We start from the raw sequence: 23,793 nt of genomic DNA on the forward strand, positions 1-23,793 counted from the left end.
TTTTAGTGTATGTGTGTGCGGTTTTTTTTTGTCTGCATGTATGTCTGTGTACCATATGCATATCTGTTATCCACAGAGGCCACAGGAGGATATTGGATCCTCGGGAATTGAAATTACAGATGGTTATGAGCTGCCGTGTGGGTACTGGAAGAACTGGGTCCTTTGGAAGAACCACTTAACTGCAGAATCACTCAGAGTGACAGAGCACACATTCTTCTTGGGATTTTAGGCCGGAAGTCCCTTTTCTACTAAACACAGCCCTATGGGGGTGACATGTTTCCCTCTTTTTTGGGAAGTGGTGTGTGTGCTCCTAGTATTGGACTTCGGTGAAGTCTGAAGTCTTAAGGTAGACGGGTGGAGGGGGCGGTAGTGATATGACCCAGAATGCTAGCTTCTCAGTTGTCCTGGAGTGGACTTCAGCTTGCTGACTGGGACCAGCTCCTCTGTTCTGGGCCCACTGGTGAAGGCGGTAGCTGAGGCAGCACAGGTGCCTCTCTCTTCAGCCCAGGCTCTTCTGTCACTCCTGGGTGTGGAGTCCCTGGGTACCCTTGTGGGACTCATGGGAAATGTAAGTGACCTGGTATTGGCTCATGGAGGTATGGTGAGGCCCAGGATTCAGGGACTGCTTTTTCTCAATGCGAGAATCCTAGGTTCAGCACATAGGTTTGATTTTAAGTGTCCATTTTTTGGGGACATGCTGAGGACCCCCAGCTGTGCTACTGTGTTCCCTGAATCCATCTAGCCTGGGGCCCTGTTTCATATAATCTGACTTGTTTCTCTGTTGTCTGTCAGATGGAGATGTACCAGTTTCCTTGTTTTTTTCATTTTTCTGGTCTCTGGGTGGGTAAGACCTGGGGAGGAGGAGAGAGTCTCCTGGGAGGCTGGAGAAAAGGGTCAGCACACCCCCAGCCCCTGGCCTGTCAGGGGTTGTGCCTGCTGGGTAGGTTTTGTCAACAGACAGACACTTTCCAGGTATATTTGTCTGAGTGACAGCAAGGCAGCCTGTTGTAGTCAGTGCGTGCGAGTGAACATCTCCGCACTAGTGAAGACCCTGAACTGTTGGCTGTCTTTCATGCCGCACTGGGGAGATTGGCAGCCCATCCGTCTCTGGTGTGTCTGCTGCTACTGCTCCCAGCAGTGCCCGCTCATGTCGTTTGTGTTTTTTAACAGAACCACCTCGCTGTGTTCTCAGTGGTTCACCCACTGGCTCCCAGCATAAGCTCCAGTGTGGCATCCAGCCTGGCATCCAGCACTGGCTCAGGTAGCTCCTCCCCCACCACGCTGCCCAACCTCCCTGCCCGTGCCCTCCCACTGGATCCAGCTGGCAACACTGTGGAGGCGGTCATAGGTGAGTCCACACTTGTTTTCCTGGGCACCTTTCGCACTGTGCTGTAGATGCTCAGGATGTGCTGCTCCTTAGAAAAGCCAGAGGCTCCATGCTCTCGTTATTTCTCAGTGCGAGCCACTCAATGCTGTGTGGTGCTCAGGAGTACAGGATACGCAGAGCCCGCATCATAGACTGCACACAACACCAAAGAACCGTGTCAAGTGGACCTCCTATCCCAGAGGCCACTAGAAAATGAGGCTAGGAGGAAATGGAACTGGAAACCATGATGAACTAAAGGTGGGGGTGTGGGCAGGGTCGGGGAGAGTTGTAATGAGGTCTGAAACAGGTAAACACAGAGCTTCAGAAGCAGCCAGCTTCTTGGACTTCTCTTTAGTACCTAGGAGTCTTCACTGAGGGAGGAGCAGTGTAATAGTAGCTGGGCTAGCATCGTGTACAGGGCCTGCGCAGGAGCCAAGAGCCTGGGCAGAAAGGCAGGGATGAGTTAGGCAGGTGGGCTGAGGCCAAGAAGCTGAGGGACCCCTGGATGCTGTGCTCACAGGTGCTTGTGAGTCCCAGGAGGCGTGCTCTGAGCTGCTGCGGTCTGTGGTTAGCTGCGGTCTGTGGTTACGAGGGCCTAGCTGACCAGGCAGTAGTGAAAATACCCATTTTTTTTTTAAGCACACAGAAATGTTAGGGGAATATGTTTTTATTTTAATCTCAGGTGGGATATGGAGCTGTTTTAGCTTCTCCATAGCAGCTGACTGTGATTTGCCTCTAGCAGGGGTGTGATTTTGCAAGCTGCAGATAATTTTTGCAAATATGTGAATATTTGGAATTCTGGGGACTTTTCAGAGGATATTGTAAACGCTAGGGCCCCAATAGAAGGGGCTGGTTGGCCGGCTGCTGGTTGGATGCGGTTTGTGGCAGTTTGTTGCATGTTCGAAGAGAGGAAAAGAAGAAATTAGATATTCTGCCTCAAGGAACTGACTCCCTAATCATCAGGAAGCAGTCTACCTCTTCCTTTCTCTTTTGCCTTTCTATTTCCTCAAATGGAGTTCGTGTTTTCCTGGGCGGAAAGTTTCTCTTTCAGACTGTTTCTGTGTCTTGGTTTGCATCCTCATTTACCTGCCCAGCTCTTTGTGCTGTTGCATGCTGTGTTTGCACCTTTCCTGACAGATCCTGCTCCATTCTGCACTCTTTCCCCTCTGCTCTCTTTGTTGTTCTTCCTGTCTGTTTCTCCACTTTATCGCTTTTACCTTTAACCCGTTCCTGTTAGCTTTGGACATAAGCCTTTTCTACTTCAGGAAAAAATCTCTTCCTCATCATCAGATGCAAGCATTTCTTTACTCTGTGCCTTTTGCAAACCATCATTCATGTTCATTCTTTGTGGTTTGGGGCTGAAAAGCGTATATTGTTAAACTTTCCTTAGCTGGAAACAGTCCAGCTCTGCTCTTCTCACCGTTCTGTGCTCACTAGGGCCTAGATGACCCAGGCCTAAAATTTTGTTTGTTTGGTTGGTTTTGGGTTTTTTTCTAAGATTTTATTTATTTATTTTCTGTCTGTGAGTACACTCTTGCTGTCTGCAGACACACCGGAAGAGGTCATCGGATCCCATTACAGATAGCTGTGAGCCACCATGTGGTTGCTGGGAATTGAATTGTTTTTTTAAGATGTTAATTGTTTTTATTTTATGTATATGAGTTTGCCTAAATACTTGTCTATGCACTGCATGCCTGCCTTGCCTGTGGAGGCCGGAAGGGGAGGGCGTTGGACCCCCTGAAAACTGAGTTACAGATAGTTGTGAGCTGCCTCATGGGTGCTGGGAATTAAACCTGGGTCCTCTGGAAGAGTAGCCAGTGCTCTTAATCACTGAGCCATCCCTCCGTCCCCCAGTGCCTGTGTCCCACCCTCCTGGGTCTTCCATTCTGCCACCAGGCCACCCTCCTCCCTGTGTCCTTGGGAGATACACAAAGAATGGCATTTGTGGTGATTTTAGAGCCATGGAACTAGGAAGATAAGCCCTGTAGCTTTGGGAAGGTTATGCTGCCTAGGGACTCAGACAGAATACAGGAGTCCATATTGACATACAAGTAGCAAAGTGGCAAGCCCTACCCAGAGGACACACTGATGTGTTACTCGGCATCCCACAAGGTAGCACGCGCTCTATCCATGTAGGCCAGCTAGAGTCCTACCTTGGATGCAGGTTGGGAATGACGCCCCGGTGCTGGCAGAGAGTTCCCTTCACCATCCTCAAGGGACATTAAAGAGTTCTGTCCTACATGAGGACTACTGGGGAATCTTAGAGCTGGAGATGTGCTGCAGAGGCTTCTGGGAAAGCATTGTGGGCGGGCTCAGCACCACAGCTGCCTGAGGAGGAATTGCGGGCTGCAGTGTGTGCCCTCAGTGCCTTTCCCACCTTGATCTCACTCGGGGTAGACTCTGTCTCTTCCATAAGTCACTGCATAATCTTGTGGCCAGTGTGGTCTCCTTCTCCACTGGGAGACCTGAGTCCCACGGGGGTCCTGTGTGGGTTTGTCTCGCTTTCTAAAGAACCCTCTAGAATTCAGGCTTATCCAGCATCAGGAGGCCACGGAGGCGGTGAGAAGCACCAACTCCCTGTCTCTGCTGTCGGATTCAGGGAGAAGGAGGGAAGTTTTGTGGGTGCTGGGTCTGAGAGATTATCACAGATGGACCCACGTCTGGATCTAGAGGCTGTCCTGCTGCAGGGGGTGCTTGCCCACCCTTCAGACTCCTCGATGCTCTGAGAATCCTGCTGGCCTCAGGACCTGCCAGCCTTCTGCTTCTGGTTTTCTGTCGTGAAAGTAGCAATGGTGAGGAGGACATGGAGCAGAAGAGTGTTGAGGGGAAGTTAGACCCCAGCCCTGAGCAAGCGCCCAGGTGCCACGGACACTGAAAGAGTGAGGTGTTTCACACTGACTTAGCATAGCTCCAGTAATTCTCCTAGCCATTTCCTAATGTGTGATGAACGGCCTCAGCCACAGTCAGAAAGTTGGAACTTTTTATTTGTTTTGCATGTCTGGGGACAGCACCCAAGGCTTCAGTCTGCTAGGTACCCGTTTTTGTTTACAGTTTATTGTACTTGCTGCTTCCTGGTTAAAATACTGAACATTCTTCACTGCAAATCCCCTGGACCCTGCTAGCTGAAGTCATATGTGAATCTAGTCATAGTACTGTAATCTCAGTGCTTGAGAAGCTGGGGCAGGAGGATGACTTTTATATCAGTACCCTTCCTGTCTCGAACCATTCTCTTCTGTAAGGTTCCCATCCTCAGCATTGCCTGACACAAGAAGTCAGTGGGCTCTCTTCCCTGTGATGCGAATCCATGGCTCCTAGGCATTCAGTCCTTGCCTCCACCTGACCCACATGCTCCAAGCCCATGGGGTTGGCCCTCCCTCTTTTTTTTTCCTTCCAGTTTTAGAGGGCTGCTAGGGGGTGGGTAGACTTGAGGGCATTGTCTTTGTGGGGCAGTTTCCTTTCATTTAAATGAAGCCAAGTGCAGGGCCTGCACATTTAAGAGGTGCAGGGACAGCACCCCGGCTTCTAGTAGTCAGTGTGAGCCTGTCTCCAGTTCTTGACTACGGAGGACTCACCCTCCCCACCGCTCGCCCCGGCACTTCGCCCCCACCCCGCACCCTCTGCACGCCCCGCCCCTCCCCCTCTTTGTGAGTCAGGCTTTCAGCCGAAACCTGTCTGCTCTTGCACACCTTGGCAGGCAGGGGGAGTGGCCTAGTGCTCCAGGCAGGGTGCAAAGCGTGAGTGGGCGGGGCCAGCGGCTGGCGAAGGCGGAGCGCGAACCAGGCAGGTTTGAATCCTCAGTGACAGACAGCCGGCCGGGGCTGCGGAGGATATGAGTCAGCATTGACAGTGGCTGCGGCAGATCCCGGTCTCGCGTCAGCCCAGCACCAAGTTGTGGGTCGTCATTTCTCGGCGCTTTGGAACGAGCATGCGTCCTCCCTCCTTCCCAGGTGTGCGTCCTCCCCCACCTCCGGCGCGGGTTCCCCAGGGGTCCTATACTTACATCCTCCCAGGTGGTGTTTCCCTTAGCGCGCATCTACTCAAGTGGTCTCCCCCTTGACGCGCGTCTCCCTCTGAGATCGTCCTGGCCGGCCAGCGTACCCCCAGGTGAAGCAACCCCAGGTAGTTTTCCTTGTAAGTGCACCTCTGCCCAGGTGAAGGTCTTGGTGCGCATCCCATCAGGTCATTTTCCTTCAAAATGCATGTCCCTCGGGGTGCATGTTCCCCGGAAACCATGTACCTCTTTGACAGTGAGATCATGAGATCTGTGCTGAATTTTTCAGGCTGCAGAAGGAGATTAACTCATGTGCCTGCTTTTAATTTTTGTTGGTGCTGCTTACCCAGGGCCCTGTGGGCCCCTGCGGCTTGTGTTTCTTCTCCCTTGTGGACTGGTTCCCCCAGTTCCTCTAACTATCCCAGTTCAGAGTACAGACACAATGGTTGTTGGTGCTCCTCTGTTCAGTAACTGCGGATAGAGAAGGTTCCCATCCTGTGTGGCCTTTAAGTCCTTCTTGCACTCGGTGTGGTTTGTCACTTCATGTATCCCTGACCCTAGAGGACAGCAGCACCTTTTGAATGTGCTGTGTCATATTGGGAACTGGTGATGCCTGGGACAATACGAGGTCTCTGCTGCTGCTGCTGCTGAGGTCCAGGTGGCTTCGGGTCGTTTGGTGGAGCTTGTTCTGGGTCAGGAGGCACAGCCTGGCCTTCAAACACTGCAGTTTATGTAAGGAGGAGGCTCACCTAGATTTCTGTCTTTTTCTGAGTTGGTTCTTTTTAAGCACCATTCAGGAGTACCAGTGTAATCATTTGGAGCATTAGTGAGGTTGGAGAGAAGAGCCTGGTGGACTAGGGCGTGGGATGGGTGGGGTAGCCCCTTGGCATCCTGGGCTCTGAATTAAGGTGGACAGGCCCAGAGGCTTCCCCAGACATCCCCTTTTTGTTGATATCTTGCTGGGCTCCAGGGTAGTGGCTCACACCCTGTGCTAAACTTCAGTTAGGGTTGATTGCAGTGCGGTCCTGAGCTGTATGTGCTGTGTAATGTCGGGCCACCTTAGCACCTGGGGCTCCGCGGGGTCACAGAGACCCCGACCATGGAAGACAGGTTCCCACTCCATGCCTTTCTTCGCCCCTTAGTTTTTCAAAACGAGTTTTTCCAACTTTACCAGGGGCACTAGAGCCGCAGAGCTGTCTCTCACTTAGCTTTCCCAGGCTTCAGGTTGGACTCCTGCGCTGGGAACAACAGAGGAGGGTAGGGCAGGTTGCTTTATCCAAGAGTGGGAGCATATCCTCAATCTGCCTACTTTGGCCTGCTCTGCTCAGATTAGAGGATCAGCACACAGGACTTGGAGACTGATGGGATCTGGAACTAGTAGGACATGCTCAGCAGTAGCTTATGAAGGAGTGTGGCCAGGAAAGACCCACCAGGAAGCTTGGCCACCTCACTGAGGGCCTCAGGCCTGAGAGGCTAGAACTCCATACCAGACAAGGCTATAGACTTATTCCTGCAGGCTGTAGGCAGTTCAGGGATGGCCAGAGGATGGATGATGGGAGCCATGAAAACTGACCTGGGCCTTAACTGGTGCTGGGTTGAGAGAAGAAGAAACCTTGAAGCATGCCTGCTCTTGGGAGACACCTGCTTTCCCTAGCAGGCTGAGATGAGATCCTGGGCAGGATGTGGTGCTGTGGGGTGGCCGTCTATGGCATGGAGAAAGGGAGTATGTAGTGTTGTGAGGTATCCACCAGAGACGACTCCACTATTGGTTTATATCAGGAGAAAGTCTTTATCAGTCACCTGGCAACTACACTGGGTGTTCAGGACTATGTGCAGGCCAAGCCTTTCTCAGAGTGGGCTGCTTGTTTGTTTATTTGAGAGAGAATTTCACTGTGTAGCCCTGGCTGTCTGTCAGGGTGGGCTTTTAACCCCAAAAACCACATCCTGGGTTGACACACCTCGGTTAGCAGGAACAGTTAGCCAGAAGCAGAACTGTAGAAACCAGAAGCAGGGTTAGCACATTCGGGGACTTTCCCAGAACTGTGGACTCTGATAGGTGAGGTCTTTTTTCTCAGTTCAGGAAGTTCAGATTTTGCTGCTTGTCTGCTGGATTTTAAGGCCTGGATGGTATTTCTGTCATGGAGTCAGTTGTGCTAAGACCATGGGGCTTGCTAAGGTCTGGGGGCCTGTTACAATAGGGCTCCAGAAGTCACTGTACAGGCTGTGACCATGGCAAAGGCCACAAGGCTCCCAGAGAGAAGCTGCAGAAGTAGGATACAGAGAGGTGGGCGGGCCAGGTCGGGAAGAGGGCTCTCTGTGGAAACAAATACTTTGCAAAAGATAGCTAGACAGAAGGATCTAGAAGGCAAAGGACAGGGTGGGACTTGAGAAATTGTGAGGATGGAGGAGTAGGAAACAGCAAAGATGGCAGCAAGGAGCCAGAGCCAGGGACACAAGTCCTGAAGTTAACCCAGTTTGGCGTGTACTCACAGCAAGGGGCAGGCAGTTCTGGGAGGGGAGGGCCGGGCCTGGAGTCCATGGGGCAGACATGGTAAGGGGCGTACCCAGGTAGGGTCCCTTTTTTGTGGGTTACATTGTATCCCCACCCCCAAAGGAGTCTAGTTTAGTAGTAGGGGATCTAGTTGCAAAGTATTTACTGCCTAGACTGTGTGAAGCTAAGTTCAGTTACCATCATCGGAGGACATATTGTGAACATGTCCTCATTTGGAAGTGGGCTCTTGGTCATTGAGTTACGATGAGGTCATTAGAGCAGGCCCTGATGCAGTGATAGTGTCCTTCTAAGAAGAAACATGGACACACATGTAGGGAATAGGATTATGGTAGTGGAGACTGAGACAGGATTCATGGAGTCACACACCCAGGAAACCCCAGGAACCATGGAAACACTCCTATGTCAATACAAAGAGTCCAGGCAGGCATGCGCACTTTGATTTTGACCTGGAAGACTGAGATGATGAACTTCTGGGCTGAAGCTACTCAGCAAGTGGGCCTCTGTCCCAGGCTGTGTGAAAGTGGCAGCTCGGTCAGGGACAGGTGCCCAGCATGGGGAGACATAGGGATCAGGAAACCTGTGGAGCAGGACGCCTGTGCCGTTCATCAGCATTGTGATGGTGGCCTGCTTTCCTTCTGCGTTTGCTCTCTGATGGCGGAGGATTTTTGTTTTTGTTTTCCTAGCAATTTGTTTTTTCTTTCCTCGTAATTCTCTCCAGTCAGTTATCGTATCAGTGCCTGGTTCCTATGTCCTGGGCATCAGGGGTTACAGAAGTGCATTCTGGGACAGCCCTATCTTGCCTGCACCTTATCTTGTCACTGCTATCCTGAGCCTACACTGGGTGGTGTAAAAAGGCTTTCCTCATCCAACACCTATCATTAAGGGGTCTATGATGTCCAGCATCTGGTCTAGGAGCCGTGTATCCTAGGCCTCAGGGAGTAGAGATCCCTGCACTGAGTGGAGCTCTGGCTCCTTTTTTTTTTTTTTTTTTTCTTTCTTTCCTTTTTTCGGAGCTGAGGCTGAGGACCGAACCCAGGGCTTTGCGCTTTCTAGGCAAGCGCTCTACCACTGAGCTAAATCTCCAACCCGAGCTCTGGCTCCTTGACCACGTGGTACAAGTGGAAGGTTTCCTTTTGAGTGCTTTAGCATCCTGGCTTCAGTGCCCTGAAGACTCCTGAGTCTTGCCTTTTTGTGGCTCTGGTAATAAGGGGGGGCGTGGCTAGGCCAGATGGAGCTGGGATCCGGTTGTGCCGGCAGCCTAGGAGTGTGTTTAGAAACCATGTAAGTAAGCCACAGGTTGATCCACTCTGGCTTGAGCAAGCATGATAGGTGCCTCACAGCCATGAGGGGTTTCTCAGAGTCAGGAGCATCCAGCTTCTTCTTGGAACCACTGAGAAGCATTCCTCAGGAGAGCTGTGTCCTGCCTTTGGTTCAGGTTGTCACCATAAGGCTGAGCGGTGCTCACTAGTCCTAAGAATGAGAATCAGAGAGACCGGGAAAGGGCGGTATGACTGGGTTTGGGCTCTAGTGTACATCATATAGGTTCCCACAGCTCTGAAGTGCAGTGGGGACTGTACCAGTGTCACCCTCTGGCTCTCTCTGATTATAGCCTTTTGCATTCCAAGCCACTCCTTAGCCGCAGCTAAACTGTGAGTTGATCTAGTGCAGTGGCCCCTGCCTCTCCCTCCTCCACTTCCGGTAGACATGCTTCCCTGCATTCTTGCCCTGACTTACAAGTGTCTGGCTCTGGCAATGTAAAGACTCACCCTTGGGCAGTAGGAATGTTCTGAGCACCTAAATGCCACTGACTGAGCAGCGACAGTTTTGTCTGAGCATTTTCATATGAGGTCTCTGATGGCCCTCACCCAGAGGATGTGGTAACATGCTAGACAGTTGGAGAAAAGCAGTGTCCCTGGCATTTTACGCAGCCCTGGTATAGAGGGGTATCCTTATAGTCTTGGAGCTGTCTGTCACTCTGCTGTGGAGAGGCCCTTTGTCTCCAGCAAGGGACTTGCAGGGAAAGTTTGGGGGTTTGTTGGTGGTGGTTTTGTTTCGTTTTGTTTTTTGAGGTGGGCTAGCTTACAGCATAGCCCAGGCTAACCTGGAATTCACAATCCTTCTGCCTGCCTCCCAGTTGCTGGGATTACAAGCAAATGCCACGACAGACAGTATGTGTGTTATCTTGAAGTTGAACTCTGAGTTCTTGGGGACTGAAGGGCCCTTAGCCAACAGTGGAGATAGCACTGAACCACATAGCATCCATACATAGACTTCACAGATGTATGTGAAGAGCCAGAGTGGGGGAGAGACAGTGATCACAGAGACACAGTGCCAGACAGCAGTGGAGAGACAGTGATCACAGACAGACACAGTGCCAGACAGCAGTGGAGAGACAGTGGTCACAGACACACAGGGCCAGACAGCAGTGGAGAGACAGTGGTCACAGACAGACACAGTGCCAGACAGCAGTGGAGAGACAGTGGTCACACAGACACAGTGCCAGACAGCAGTGGAGACAGTGGTCAGACAGACACACAGTGGCAGTGGTCACAGACACACAGTGCCAGACAGCAGTGGAGAGACAGTGGTCAGCAGACACAGTGCCAGACAGCAGTGGAGAGACAGTGGTCACAGACAGACACAGTGCCAGACAGCAGTGGAGGAGTGGTCACAGACACACAGTGCCAGACAGCAGTGGAGACAGTGGTCACAGACACACAGTGCCAGACAGCAGTGGAGAGAGTGGTCACAGACACACAGTGCCAGACAGCAGTGGAGACAGTGGTCACAGACACACAGTGCCAGACAGCAGTGGAGAGACAGTGGTCACAGACAGACACAGTGCCAGACAGCAGTGGAGAGACAGTGGTCACAGACACAGTGCCAGACAGCAGTGGAGAGACTGTGGTCACAGCAGACACAGGGCCAGACAGCAGTGGAGAGACAGTGGTCACAGACAGACACAGTGCCAGACAGCAGTGGAGAGACAGTGGTCACAGACAGACACAGTGCCAGACAGCAGTGGAGAGACAGTGGTCACAGACACACAGTGCCAGACAGCAGTGGAGAGACAGTGGTCACAGCAGACACAGTGCCAGACAGCAGTGGAGAGACAGTGGTCACAGACAGACACAGTGCCAGACAGCAGTGGAGAGACAGTGGTCACAGACACACAGTGCCAGACAGCAGTGGAGAGACAGTGGTCACAGACACACAGTGCCAGACAGCAGTGGAGAGACAGTGGTCACAGACACAGTGCCAGACAGCAGTGGCAGCTGCAGTCCCATTGCTTCTCAGTGCAGGATTCCTACATACTTACGTTTTACTATGGCTGTATTGAGAACGTGGCACAACCCACAGCCATGCTCCTACAGCAGTCCTGTCCCTCCTCCCTCCTCAGATGGCTGTCACTGAGTGCCAACTTCTCCGTTACATGTTCCCTGAATAGCAGTCCTGCTCTGGCTGTGGAGTGTGTCCTGGTCTCATCCTGCTCCTGAAACTACGTAGACTAAGTTGGCCTCAAATTTACAGTGATTCTCCTGCCTTGGCTTCTGTAGTACTGGGCTCAAGGTGTATTCTATCACACCCAGCAACTCCTGCCTTTGAGGAGACTGTTTCGGGGCTCAGATCCTGGTCTTAGGTCCTCACGGTGTCAGAGTTCATTATCCTAGTGTTCAACCTAACATGGCCTCAGAACCATTTCCTGTCAGAATTGGCCTCCTGTAAAATTTTTAATGGTTGAATGTATTTTCTTGGTCAAATTTTAACAAACGGTTAGAAGTGAAAGGAGAAACAGCTGGGCACCGCGGTACATGCCTGCATGGTCCCAGCACTCGGGAGGTGCAGGGCGAGAGGATCAGAGGTTCAGGTCATCCTCGGCTGCGTAGTGAACTGAGGCCAGTTATGAGCTGCGTGAGATCCCGTCTTAAAGAATAAAAGGCAAACAAAACAAAACCAGAAAACCTTTGAAGCAGAACATCTTTGGACAGAGCTGTGGGTGTGGCTGTGCAAGGGTGGTTCAGATGAAACACCTCTGGCTGTGGAGGGGACTGCAGCCTGGTTGGTCAGCAGAGTTACCTTGTGCTGCCATTGGGTGCAGGGTGTTTGCTTTGCTCCCGCTAGGCGCATGTTGGTGGGTATGGGGTCAGGGGTTCCTTCAGAGAGGCTTTGTCTTCTTGGCTGAGAAGTGAGTGGGTAATGCCTGGTTTATTTCACAGGTTCTGCCTTAGATCTTCGTCTTAGTGACATAAACATCGCGTCCTTAGATAAAGACTTAGAAGAGCAGGACATTGGGCTGACAGGTGAGTGCCGAGCTCAGCTGCCCTTTTGTCTCCATGCATGCGGCCTGACTCACTGTGGGGTTGGAGGAGGCATCTGCTGGGACCCTCTTCTGAGACTCTCCTTCTCGCCTCTGCCACTGGCCTGTATGGCTCAGCTTCCTGCTGCTTCCTCAGTTTACCTCTGTGTGACAAAGCAGCCCCTTTGTTGGACTTGGCCAGGGCCTCTCACGAGGAAACATAAGTTGTTTTTACTTCCATGTGGCATAGAGAGAGGTTCCTGTTATTACATCATTTTCTTCATCCTGAAAGTTATTTTCTCTCATTTCAAAAGAAATCGACTCTTAGAGCCCTGGTGGTTCTGTGAGGACCATACTAATGAGTTCCTGGCTCTACCAGGACCACTACCAAGACACTCGAGTTTGGGGGTCTGATGACTGTACCCCTCTGGGTGTTGGCCTGGTTCCTCTGATGTGACCCTACCCCTAGGTATCCCTGGTATGTAGCTGCCTAGCTACTGACCTGTAGGCTTACGGGCAAGTGGTTCCATGACAGAAGCCCTGCCTGCCCTTGTTCACTCAGCCTCCCTCCTCCCACCAGGTCCCAGGTCGCTGGCAGGCTCAGCACCCGTCACCATTCCGGGCTCCCTGCCCCGCTCGCCATCCTTGCACTCGTCCTCATCCCTGTCCACCTCCCCACTCAGCTCGCTCTCCCAGTCCCTGTCGGGGCCACTCGTCTCCTCGGCCATGACGCCCCCCCAGCAGCCACCACCCCTCCGGTCGGAGCCGGCTACGCTGGGCTCTGCAGCCTCATCTTACAGCTCTTTAGGTGCGTGCCTGGGCGTGGGTCCCTCCCCGCCGGCTTTGGGTCCTGGAATAGGCCCTGTCCAATCCAGTCCTAGGTGTTCCTGACTGCAGAACTCCCACCTCTGTAGATCTGTGTCTTGAGAGGAGCCACTCCTCCAACCTATGTGACATAGTCGGGTGGAGGAACATGTCTACCATGGACAGCTAGCTGCCCACAGCTGGGCATTCTCACAGCACTCCCAATCACAACCTTGCCAGCTCACTCGGGGTTCTGAGCCAGCCATACATGGAGCCACCTTAGGGTCCCCACAGTATACCTGGGATTTATTGTGTGATGCAGGCTGTGAGAGGAAGCTGGTGTGACAGAGCAGCAGGACTCTGTCTTCTGCTCTCATATTTTTACTAAGAAGTTATTACATCTGCTGTGATCTGTTATATCTCAGAACGTGCCCACGTCTGGATGTGTCCATCTTAACTGCTAGTTAACATACTTGAGTGCCCTCAGAACTAGAGCACTGCTGAACCTCCAGGATCTGCTAAATAAGGACTGCTAGGGCTAGGAACGCTAAACCTAATTTTCTGCTCACTCTGATCTTCCTGAGCCTCATGTAGGGGAGCAGTCCGGAAGCTGAGGCTTCAGCAGTCATAAGCAAGTGACTTACAGGGTACTAAGGTGGGTGGCCAGGCCACAAGGGACAGAAGCATCTGCAGGCACCTCAGCCCTTGGGTGCAGCATGAGCTTTATCATCCCTGTTTCTCCTAAACTCAGGTTTGAACGGCGTCCCTGGGAGCATCTGGGACTTTGTTTCTGGCAGCTTCTCTCCTAGCCCATCCCCCATTCTGAACTCTGGCCCTTCGGCTTCCTCAAGTGCAAGTCCAAACAGTGCTGAGCTGGCACGGGTCAGGCGACAGCTGGATGAGGCCAAGAGGAAGATCAGGCAGTGGGAAGAATCTTGGCAGCAGGTGAAGCAGGTAAGCCTGGGGAAGGAGGCTGGGAAGGCAAGGGAAGAAAAGGGGTTGTTTACACAGGCAGGGCAGGCGAGCATGTGGACCGCCAGGCATAGCCGCTTCCTGCACGATGTCTTGGGTTTCAGGCCTGTGATGCCTGGCAGAGAGAGGCTCAGGAGGCCAAGGAAAGAGCCCGTGTGGCGGACAGTGACCGGCAGCTGGCCCTGCAGAGGAAAGAAGAGGTGGAGGCCCAGGTGAAGCAGCTGCAGGAAGAATTAGAGGGCCTGGGTTTGTCCTCACTGCCAGGGCTTCGGAGCTTGGGTGATATCAGTGACATCCCTCTCCCCAAGCTGCATTCTCTCCAGAACCAGCTGCGATTGGACTTGGAGGCTGTGGATGGGGTGAGTCCTGCCACGTAGTCGCTGTCACTTTAGGGGAGGGCAAAGGGGACTAGCTAGTGAGGGGCCGAGACCTGCCCAGACATTGCTTCTCCTTCCCTGGCTCCTTGCATGGACTAGTTGGTGCTTCTTGAATGTGTCCCATTGACCAGAGCCAAGGTCCCACTGCCACATGTACTTTTGTCTCCAAGATAAAACCTCTTGCCCGCTTAGGCCACTTTCAGCCACAAGATCCCACTTAGTACCTATTGAGGGTACCCTGCTTCCAGCCTTGCTTGTGGCTGTAGTGACTGCCTCCGGACCCTGTTCTCTGCACACACCTGTGCCTGTGCATGTGGGTACAAACACACACTCACTCTCACACTCACACTCTGGGCTGGGGGCATCTCAAGTGTCTCCTACTAACTGCTTTCCCCTGTGGGTCCTTGGCCAAGTGTCCATCGCAGGCCTGTCGCTCAAAGGATTGTGGCACTGTTCTGATACCATAGTATGCTTGGTCTTACCCAGTGTGATCTGCACAGCCTGGCACCTTGACCTGACTAGGGGCAGCAAGGGAAAGAAGGACAGACACTAAAGGACCAACACGTGGACACAGAAAAGCTGGGAGCAGGTGGGCTGTGTCAGCACTGACTGAGCCATATTACCACCTCCGAGACCCAGAGTCTTGGTGTTTATTATGTACAGCACACAGAGTAGGACCTGTAGGCGAGCAGTCTCAGACATCCGAGAGGAGGAAAGTGCATGTACCTGCTAGTTTCTGCACACACTGGTCAGCTTTTAATTCATCCTTGGACCAGAGGAAGGCTTTGCTGATTCCACAGCTGGCCTCTGTTGAAAGGCTTTGGTCATGTCTGTGTCAGCTGTACACATCCACTCAGGACTTCACTTGCTCTACACATTCAGTCAGGGCCACCTTGGCTCCCCACACTTACCGGCCTCCTCTTCCCCACAGGTGATCTTCCAACTCCGTGCCAAACAGTGTGTGGCCTGCCAGGAGCGGGCCCATGGCACTGTCCTGCGGCCCTGCCAGCACCGTGTCTTATGCGAACCATGTGCAGCCAGTACCCCTGAGTGCCCCTACTGCAAGGGCCAGCCCCTCCCATGGTAACCAGAGCCAGACCCATTCCTTCCCTGGTGAGCAGTACAAAGACCTGGGCATGCCATGTGCCACTGCAGTCGGAACTTGCCTCCAGAGCTCCACGCCGGGATGTGAGTCCGTGCCCGCTGTCAACAGCCTTTCATAATACTTTTCTTCCCTACCATGTCCCACTAATCAAAACACCTTTGAAGCACCACCAGACCCACTGCCTGTCCCTAGGCAGGTGGCATGTTTTTGGTGCCCCCAGTCCTGAGGCTGCTGTGGCCAGGCCAATGGGAGGTCAGGCCTTGTCAAAGCACTTTGTAAACCGAGGAATTAGACGTTATAAATTGTATAAGCTGCTTTCTAGGTCATGGTTTTTAATATGCGATAACATGAAGCTTTATAAGTATACTGTGAACTTGAAGTTTCCTATCAGTTTGTGGTTAACTCATAGTAATGGTAACTATGTTAGATTTCATATTCTGAAACTATTTAGGAAAGGAACATTTATCAGTAGTGAAGAACTAGAATTTTTACATTTTAAAATTAAGTGCAAACAAATAGTATTTATAAGCAGAGAGTGGTTATTGAAAGACACATATACATTTAGATGTTCTTAATTTTATGGAAGGAACTAATTTTCCTAAACGTGTGCCAGTGCACATGTAGGTGGAGTTTTATATTCCAGTATCAGAGTGATATCCAGAACTGTCACGCACTTATGTGATCCGTGGCCACTTCCAAGTGCCTGTGCCTTGCAAGAGAAGTGAAGGAATTGGTTCATTGGGTTTTTTCTTCTCCCTCGAAAGACAATTTCATGCTAATGAAAAATGCAGCAGAGGAATCAGACGTTCAGAGGAGTCCAAGGTCTACTCGGGGAGGAGCTGTGCTCTGATGTCCTGTCTGTAATGGCAACGGTGCTTTGTGACCTCTGCGTCGCCTGGGGCGCCCCAGCTTGTGCTGAACAAAGGGGCTGTGACCCTGAGACTTGCAGTCTGTGGTACTGTGACCACCCTCACCTCTAGCTGATGCAGAGGTGCCCGGCGGCACGAGGCCATGAGTTTAGCACACATCCGGTACCTGAGCTGCACACCCAGACACTACTGGAACTCATCACACGACCAGCAACCACAGCGTCGCTGCAGTTTACCCATCAGCTTCCAAGCGAAGGCAGGGGCGCTGCTCACAACTTGGCCCACGGCTCAAGGTCTGCTGAGACTTCAGCCCTCCATAGTAAAGACTGGGACTGCTCCTGGAAATCTAGGGAGGAGACCTCTGTCCAGGTGATCCCTGCCCATGGTGGCAGACCTAGACAGGGTAGGTATCCTACCTGCAGGTTCTGCCCAGGCCTCGAAGTGGTTCTCCTTCCCTATGGCTTTGCCAAAGACTTTTAATAGCATTTTTTAAGTGCAAAGTGACTAGATAAAACATTTTTATCAGTGACCAAATTAGAATGTATTTAATATAGTAGGAAATTTAAAAGCATTTTTTAATATAAGACAGACTGGTAGAAAAAGCCTATCATTTTAAAGGAAATGGATCTTCAACATTCCACAGCTAGCCCACTACTTAATAAGGTAACTATTGACCTGATTTCAGTGACTTTTGTTTTTTAATTATAGTGATAATGATTTATTAGCTCAATACCTAGATCATGTGTATTTTGTGCTACTGTTACCATGGTTTAAGATTGTTTATTTTTATTCATATTTATGCACTGTTTCCCATGTCAGGCCTTTGGTCTCTGTGGTAACAGGACAGTGTTTGTGATTGGTAGCTCATCTGAACAATTTCAAGTTGTAACAGTAACAAGCATTAAGCTTTAGATTGTATGTAAACTTCTCTGGTTAACTCCTCCTGGGCTGACATTCCAGGCTGAGGCTGGGGCAGTTATGGCTGGGGAGGCAGGAGGTAGTGCACACTGGGCTCCATCCCATGAGGGGAGCTTCCCCAAGCATCTGCTCTTCTGGAGTCAGACTGAGCTCTGAGGACAGGTGCGAGGGGAAGACCAAAGAACTTCCCAGAAGGGGCCACTTTTCCCATCCATTCCAGACCTCTCATGAGCCGAGGCTTCTAGGATCTACCCTGGGTGGGAAGGGCCAAGAAGTGAGAGGGGGGCTTAAGGCCCATATGTGGGTAATGGAGGTGGGGCCATGGGTCTAGGAACTGAGACCCACCATTGTCCTGATGCCTGTTGTCTTCTAACTCTCTAGTGTTAAATAGTGACAGTAAATGATAGTGTCGAAGTCTTGTGTACCTGGTTGGCAGGCCTCCCCGCAGTGTGGATGCGCATGTGGAGTAACTTATGGAAGCCTTTGTGTGCATTTGTTCTCAGAAATTAGTTGAGAATGTTATGTGAATGGGATCTTCTTAACCCAGATGGTCATATTTATAATACATACCCATTACTTTAGTGAATTGTTAAAGTTGTTAACATTTGTTTAAATTTTTTTACAATAGCATTTATGCAATGGTTTACAGAAGTCATGGAGTTATTTTTTATCAGTATGGAATTAATTAAAACTTCGAATCTTTATTTTGTCTGGATCTTTGGGCACAACGAAGGCTGGCCAGCAGGTCCCTCTTGTCAGTGGTACTGTCTGGCCTAGAAGATGCCAAAAGAAGCCATGTCCACACCACACCAGTTTGGTGCACTCTGCTGAGACCACACTTGGCCTCTCTCTGAAAAGACACTCAAGGCTCAGGACATTTCTGTTCTTCATGGCCGCCTGGCTCACAGGATGTTCCCGCGTAGTCCTGGGTCGCCCCGCAACTGCTCTGAGATTTCACCTACAGGGAGCTGCTGACCCAGGAGCTGAGAGTGGGTGGTTTCTGCCAGAACAACAGAGATCGATACAGATCTGCCCCAGAGCTGCAGGCCCAAGTGTGGCTGGCAGCTGACCAGGGCAGGCAGACTGACCTGTGGGCTGAGTGTGGGGGATTCCATGCTGTTCGAGCAGACTCGTCAGTCTTTGTACCTCCCGTGACAGCTCTGTGTGTGCCTAGACAAGAGTGCCGGCCTGGTCAAACCCTGGTGGGAGCTATGGAGACCAGGAACCCACTGTAAGCTTCCCTCTGTCCCCAGACTCTACCTTTCTGCAAATGTCCAGAGTCTCAAGCCCCAGGCCCTTGGAATCTGCCAGCTGGGTGGGGTGGGTTTCTCCTGGGACCTTTAAGTAGCCAGCATCCTCGAAAAGTGCCCTCAGCAACTTCTCATAGCCCTGAAGGTGGAGGAGGTAGGAGTACCTGGTAGCATAGGAAAGGGGACCTCCCCCCCACGAGTGTGCACCCACCTGCGGTGTGATCAGCTCGTCCGCCAGGTCCTGTTCCACCTGGTCCCAGCGCTGCTGCAGGGCCTCTGACAGGGTTGGATACACTACAGACCAGCAGGAGCCACACATTGTAGTCTTACCTACCCTCCCCTTCCCCGGACCCCCCCCTACCCAGAGGCCTACCTAATAGAGAGTGGGGATGGCAGACAAGGGGGGTCTCGAATGTCAATGCATAGACACAGGTGCTTGGTTCAGACACGTGGGCCAGTCGGTTGGTCTTTCCACAGGTGAGCTCCACCTGAAAAGAGAGCCTCAGTGGCCGGTGGAGGCAGGGGGTTGCTCTCTGCCACCTCCACTCCCTATGGGCCTCACCTTGCTCTGCCGGCTCCGGGAGTGACAGGAGTCCCCATCAGTCATCCACATGCCCTTGAAGGTGTTGTTGACGATCTCCCACTCATGCCAGATGCTGGGGGAAAGGGAGGCAGCAAAGCAATGATGTGGGGGCCTAGGGGGCAGACTTACCGCCACCGCCCAGCCCAGCTTACCCAAGGATCCCGCTGTAGGCGTTCCAACGGAAGGTCTGCTCATGCTGGGTCACGTTGTGGAAAGGGCAGAATTCATACTTGTACCTGGGGGCACAGGCACGTCAGGGCCTCTGCGGGCTCCACCCGACCCTCTCCACCCTCTCCTGCCTGCCTGGCACTCACGTGGACTCCACTAGGCTGAAGCACTTGCCAGCGAGTCTGAAGAGGTGCAGGGGCCCTGGGGGAGAGGAGACGGCATAGGTGTGAGTCTCTGCTGCCCCTAAAGCTAGAAGCCAAGGTGGGCGGGGGCACTAAGCATCAAGTTCCTTTCCCTGTATGATGGGGAATGTTAGACTGGCTGGCCTAAGTCCTAGGGACTGGAAGACTCTCCAGACCACAGAACTGCTGGTCTGGCAGGACTCCAATGCCTGTTCCTGTGGAGGAGGCGCTCAGTGTCGGTCTAGGCTGTCCATAACCTTCCAAAACCTAGTCACAGACTAAAATTGTAGACCCATTGGTAAGACCATCCTCTAGCCGAGAAAGGTCTGTTGGAGTGTGTGGATGTCTGTGTGTCTCATGAATCACCACAGCCAGCTGAGAGTTTTTAAATTTTCAGTTAAAATGTTTACATTTAATGTGACAACCATGGAGGTTTAGAATTTTAGGCTGGTGTGGGGTTTAGTAACATGCCTTTAATCCCAGCACTCGGTAGGGAGTGGCAAGCAGATCTCTGAGCCTGAGGCTAACCTGATCTACGCAGCAAGTTTCAGGCCACGCAAGGCTACATAGTGAGATCCTGTCTCAAAAATTATAAATTAATGAACTGGATGTGGTGGCACACACTTTTAATTCCAGCACTTGGGAGGCAGAGGCTGGCAGATCTTTATGAGTTCAAGGCCAGCCTGGCTTACAGAGGGAGTTCCAGGACACGCATCGTTAACACATCGAAACCCTGTCTCAAAGAATAAAAAAATTAAAAAAGAAAATCTAGGGGCTGGAGAGATGGCTCAGTGGTTAAGAGCACTGACTGCTCCTCCAAAGGTCCTGAGTTCAATTCCCAGCAACCACATGGTGGCTCACAACCATCTGCAATGAGATCTGATGCCCTCTTCTGGTGTCATGAAGACAGCTACAGTGCACTTATATATAATAAATAAATCTTAAAAAAGAAAGAAAGGGGTTGGAGAGATGGCTCAGTGGTTAAGAGCACCGACTGCTCTTCAGAGGTCCTGAGTTCAATTCCCAGCAACCACATGATGGCTCACAACCATCTGTAATGGGATCTGATGCCCTCTTCTGGTGTGTCTGAAGACAGCTATAGTGTACTTACATATAATAAATAAATCTTAAAAAAGAAAGGAAGAAAATCTAAACTGCAACCTCATAAAGAGAGGACTGCTGTACCTCTCAGGCCCAGCTTTGTAATTCATATCTCTGGTCACGTGCTCCAACTGGCTGCTCATTCACTGAGGTACAGTCAGTTCTTACGCCTTGATCTTCTTTATTGCAGCCTCGACAACCAGAGCCAGTAGCAGGTCTTCCTCGTCCCTGTCGCTAGCTACTTTATTGTCATTCCTGTCTCCACCTAGCTGTTGTATGATGTCCTCCCAATTCAGGCTGAGTGGCTTTCACTTGGTGTTCCTGCTAGGACAGGTCCACTGATTCTCCTGCAGGTTCTGTAATTTAGGAAAATGGCTGCCTTTTTGAGGAAGTACACCAGGGACTCAACCTAGGACCTCAAGTGCATACTCTGAAGTTCTAGTGACTCTGCTGTTCCTAAGCAAATATACCTTACCGCTGATGTCACACAGGCTGAAGTGAAGGAGCGGAACAGACACTATATGAGAAAAAAATAAGAAAAGTTGGGGGGTTGGGGATTTAGCTCAGCGGTAGAGCATTTGCCTAGCGAGCGCAAGGCCCTGGGTTCGGTCCCCAGCTCCGAAAAAAAAGAAAAAAAAAAAAAAAAGAGAGATCCGATGCCTCTTCTGGTGTATCTGAAGACAGCTACAGTGTACTTACATATAATAAAGAAAAGTTGGGGGCTGGAGAGATGGCTCAGTGGTTAAGAGCACTGACTGCTCTTCCAGAGGTCCTGAGTTCAATTCCACATGGTGGCTCACAACCATCTGTAATGGGATCTGATGCCTTCTGGTGTGTCTGAAGACAGCTACTGTGTACTCATATACAGAAAATGAATCACTTTTTTAAAAAATTGGTTCTCTGAAAAGATAGCAGTGCTAACACTTGGAAGCTGGGTGTGGTTTCATGCTCTAGCAGGTGGGTGTGGTGCTGGTGCCAGTATTACTCAGAAAAGTGTATGCTGTGTGAGCATGAGGAACTGAATGTGGGTCCTCGGTGCCACACGGTGTTACATGGATGCCAGTAACGGTGCTTGGAGGGGTGGAGATGGGTGGGGTCTCTGGGGATTGCTGGACAACAAGCCTAGCCAAATCCTTGAGCTTTAGATTCAGTGAGAGACCCTGACTCAGTCAGGTGGGAAGCAATAGAGGAAGACACCCAACTTTGACCTCTGACCTCCACTCTCGGGCACACGCAAATACATACATTACACACAGAGTGAAAACGAGGGGGCTGGAGAGATGGCTGGGTGCTTATGAGCACTTGTTGCTTTTGTAAAGGACCCAGGCTCAGTTCCTAGCATGTACCTGATGTCTCACAGCCATCTGTAACCCTGGTTCTAGAAAACCTAATGCCTTCTGGCACAGATATTTCACACAACATGGTACACAGCAAACAAGCAAAATACTCAATAAAATAAAAGTTTAAGTAAAAATAAAGTGAGAAGAACTGTAGCCAAACTGACTAGGGAAAGCAAAAATTTATATAATTAAAACTAGAAATAAAAGTTGGGGGCTGGGGAGCCGACTCAGCGGTTAGGGGCACCAACTGCTCTTCCAGAGGTCCTGAGTTCAATTCCCAGCAACCACATGGTGGCTCACAACCATCTATGATGGGATCTGGTGTGTCTGAAGACAGCTACAGTGTGCTCATAGACAAATAAATCTTAGAGAAAAAAAAAGTTGGGGTATTTGCTACCAACCTCAAAAAAAATAGGATGATTAGTAACAGTTATGCAACCAACAGATGTAGCTGAAACTGACAAGTTCCTCTAAAACACAGGGTTGCCAAGAGTGGCTGTGAGGATGCAGCACTCCTGTGAAAGCAGGCATTTTATTGCAACCCATCTCCTCCTATGCTGAATGACCCTTCAACCAAGTAGGCTTCTCTCACCCCTCTCCCCACCTCTCCATCCTCTCTCATGTCAAGACTGTCCTGGAACAAGACTGTGTAGCCCAAGCCTGGTCTTGAACTAATGATCCTCCTCCCATAGCCTTCCAAGTGCTGGGATTGTGACAGTCTTGTGACAGTCCATGTACACTCTCTACTCTTTTTTTTTTTCTTTCTAACATTACTCTCTACCAAAAAGTTAAGTAAATAAGTAAGTAAGTAAATCAATCTGCAGTACTGGGTTTCTGGTAACATCTGGCCCCTCCTAGCCAACCAAGGAAGGTACAAGCTAGTTTGGAAGACTGGAGAAGTCTCCACATCCTATGCGTGCGCACACACGCACGCACACACACTGTGATGGTAGCAGGTCTTTGGAGTCCTGTGTCTCTAAGGATTGTCCCAACACTGCCCTCAAAACAGTGTTACCTTATAAAAAGAGAAGATGATAACAGATGAGCCTGATTGGTCCACTGCTGGAGGAGACTGGTAAATGCTCTCCGCAGCTTCAGAAGCCCCAGCCGTGGGCTACCTCTTCTCCAAGGGATCAATACTACAAACCATCGTGCCCAGCACACCTCAGATAGTGGGTCATCAAATCCCCAGAGTGCAGCTGTCAGCTAAGTCTTCATGCCCAACACCCCTGCAGCTCCTAATCGGTCTCTATGGAAAGTGAAGACTTTAGTATCACAAGTTGGAAGTCAGCTTGAGTCTACTATGAAAGTCTCTTTGTGCCTTAAAAACACAAAAAGGGATGTAGCACAAGGCTTGAGCGCTTGCTTGCCTAGCCCTAGGTAATCGCCAGCTCTGGGAGCGAGAGGACATTGCAGTTCCAGTGTATACTCCCAAGCATTTAAAACACTCAAATTTGACGAATATGTAAGCCTCCAGCGAGTACATTATTAAAGTCCTTCATCCAAGGCACCCTTCCCTCCTGAACAGAGGGCTTTCTTCGGCCCCCTCAGTCAGCACCTCGGCCAGCTCCGCACCCTCCCGCGCTCACCAGATACAGCCGAAGGCTCTCTCTTGGGCTGAAGTCGGCTTGCCTGGGGCAAGAACGGGTTATTCAGCCTATGGAACAAAGAAGGTCAGGAGAGCCAGCCACGCCCGGCCCCCAAGCCGCAGGACCGCGATGGGCTCACCCGAAAGTGTTGGGTTCCTCCACCACCTTCATCTTCCCGGCATGTGTCGGCGCAGGCCCTGCAGAGAGCGAGGCAGTGAGCAGGAAGCAGAGGCGCGGGCGACGCCGGCGTGCGGGGGGTTATGCGCGCGGAGCCACTGACCCTGCGCCGCGAGCCCCAGCAACATCAGGAAGCCAGCCAGCCGCCCCGCCATCGCTCCCAGGGTCGCACGGTCACGTGAGCGATAGCAG

The 23,793-nt window shown here is 51.3% G+C and overlaps 2 protein-coding genes across 3 annotated transcripts in view; one reads left to right on the forward strand and one right to left on the reverse strand.

The window, feature by feature from the left end:
* The window catches only part of Unkl (unk like zinc finger), a 46,623-nt gene extending 28,708 nt beyond the window's left edge, over nucleotides 1-17,915 (forward strand). Inside the window, exons 10-15 of one of the 2 annotated variants that reach the window (XM_032914459.1) lie at nucleotides 1,171-1,348; nucleotides 12,087-12,170; nucleotides 12,747-12,974; nucleotides 13,722-13,924; nucleotides 14,047-14,301; nucleotides 15,251-17,915. In XM_032914459.1, coding sequence (XP_032770350.1) covers nucleotides 1,171-1,348; nucleotides 12,087-12,170; nucleotides 12,747-12,974; nucleotides 13,722-13,924; nucleotides 14,047-14,301; nucleotides 15,251-15,406 — 1,104 coding nt within the window. In that variant the 3' untranslated portion in view covers nucleotides 15,407-17,915. Of the gene's footprint in view, nucleotides 1-1,170; nucleotides 1,349-5,089; nucleotides 5,314-12,086; nucleotides 12,171-12,746; nucleotides 12,975-13,721; nucleotides 13,925-14,046; nucleotides 14,302-15,250 lie in introns of those variants that run through there. The other variant, XM_032914460.1, reaches the window with a different exon arrangement.
* On the reverse strand, nucleotides 17,893-23,791 carry Gnptg (N-acetylglucosamine-1-phosphate transferase subunit gamma). Its single transcript, XM_032914461.1, has 11 exons — nucleotides 23,705-23,791; nucleotides 23,564-23,621; nucleotides 23,425-23,492; nucleotides 19,359-19,413; nucleotides 19,197-19,280; nucleotides 19,024-19,117; nucleotides 18,835-18,949; nucleotides 18,673-18,755; nucleotides 18,472-18,600; nucleotides 18,300-18,381; nucleotides 17,893-18,211 (listed from the first exon to the last, which is right to left on the reverse strand). Exons 1-11 carry the CDS (start codon nucleotides 23,754-23,756, stop codon nucleotides 18,114-18,116), a joined length of 918 nt encoding a protein of 305 aa, XP_032770352.1. The 5' UTR covers nucleotides 23,757-23,791; the 3' UTR covers nucleotides 17,893-18,113.
* Between the last annotated feature and the right edge of the window lie 2 nt (nucleotides 23,792-23,793).

Source organism: Rattus rattus, chromosome 9 (assembly GCF_011064425.1).
Source record: "Rattus rattus isolate New Zealand chromosome 9, Rrattus_CSIRO_v1, whole genome shotgun sequence".
In the NCBI taxonomy this organism is placed as follows: Eukaryota; Metazoa; Chordata; class Mammalia; order Rodentia; family Muridae; genus Rattus; species Rattus rattus.

Excerpts from the sequence above, each read along its gene's own strand:
- Gnptg (XM_032914461.1), bottom strand. The coding sequence starts at position 23,756 with ATGGCGGGGCGGCTGGCTGGCTTCCTGATGTTGCTGGGGCTCGCGGCG. Across the intron at positions 19,414-23,424 it reads AGAGCCTTCGGCTGTATCTG|GGCCCCTGCACCTCTTCAGA; the intron begins GTGAGCGCGGGA and ends CCTCTCCCCCAG. Across the intron at positions 19,281-19,358 it reads TTCAGCCTAGTGGAGTCCAC|GTACAAGTATGAATTCTGCC; the intron begins GTGAGTGCCAGG and ends CTGTGCCCCCAG.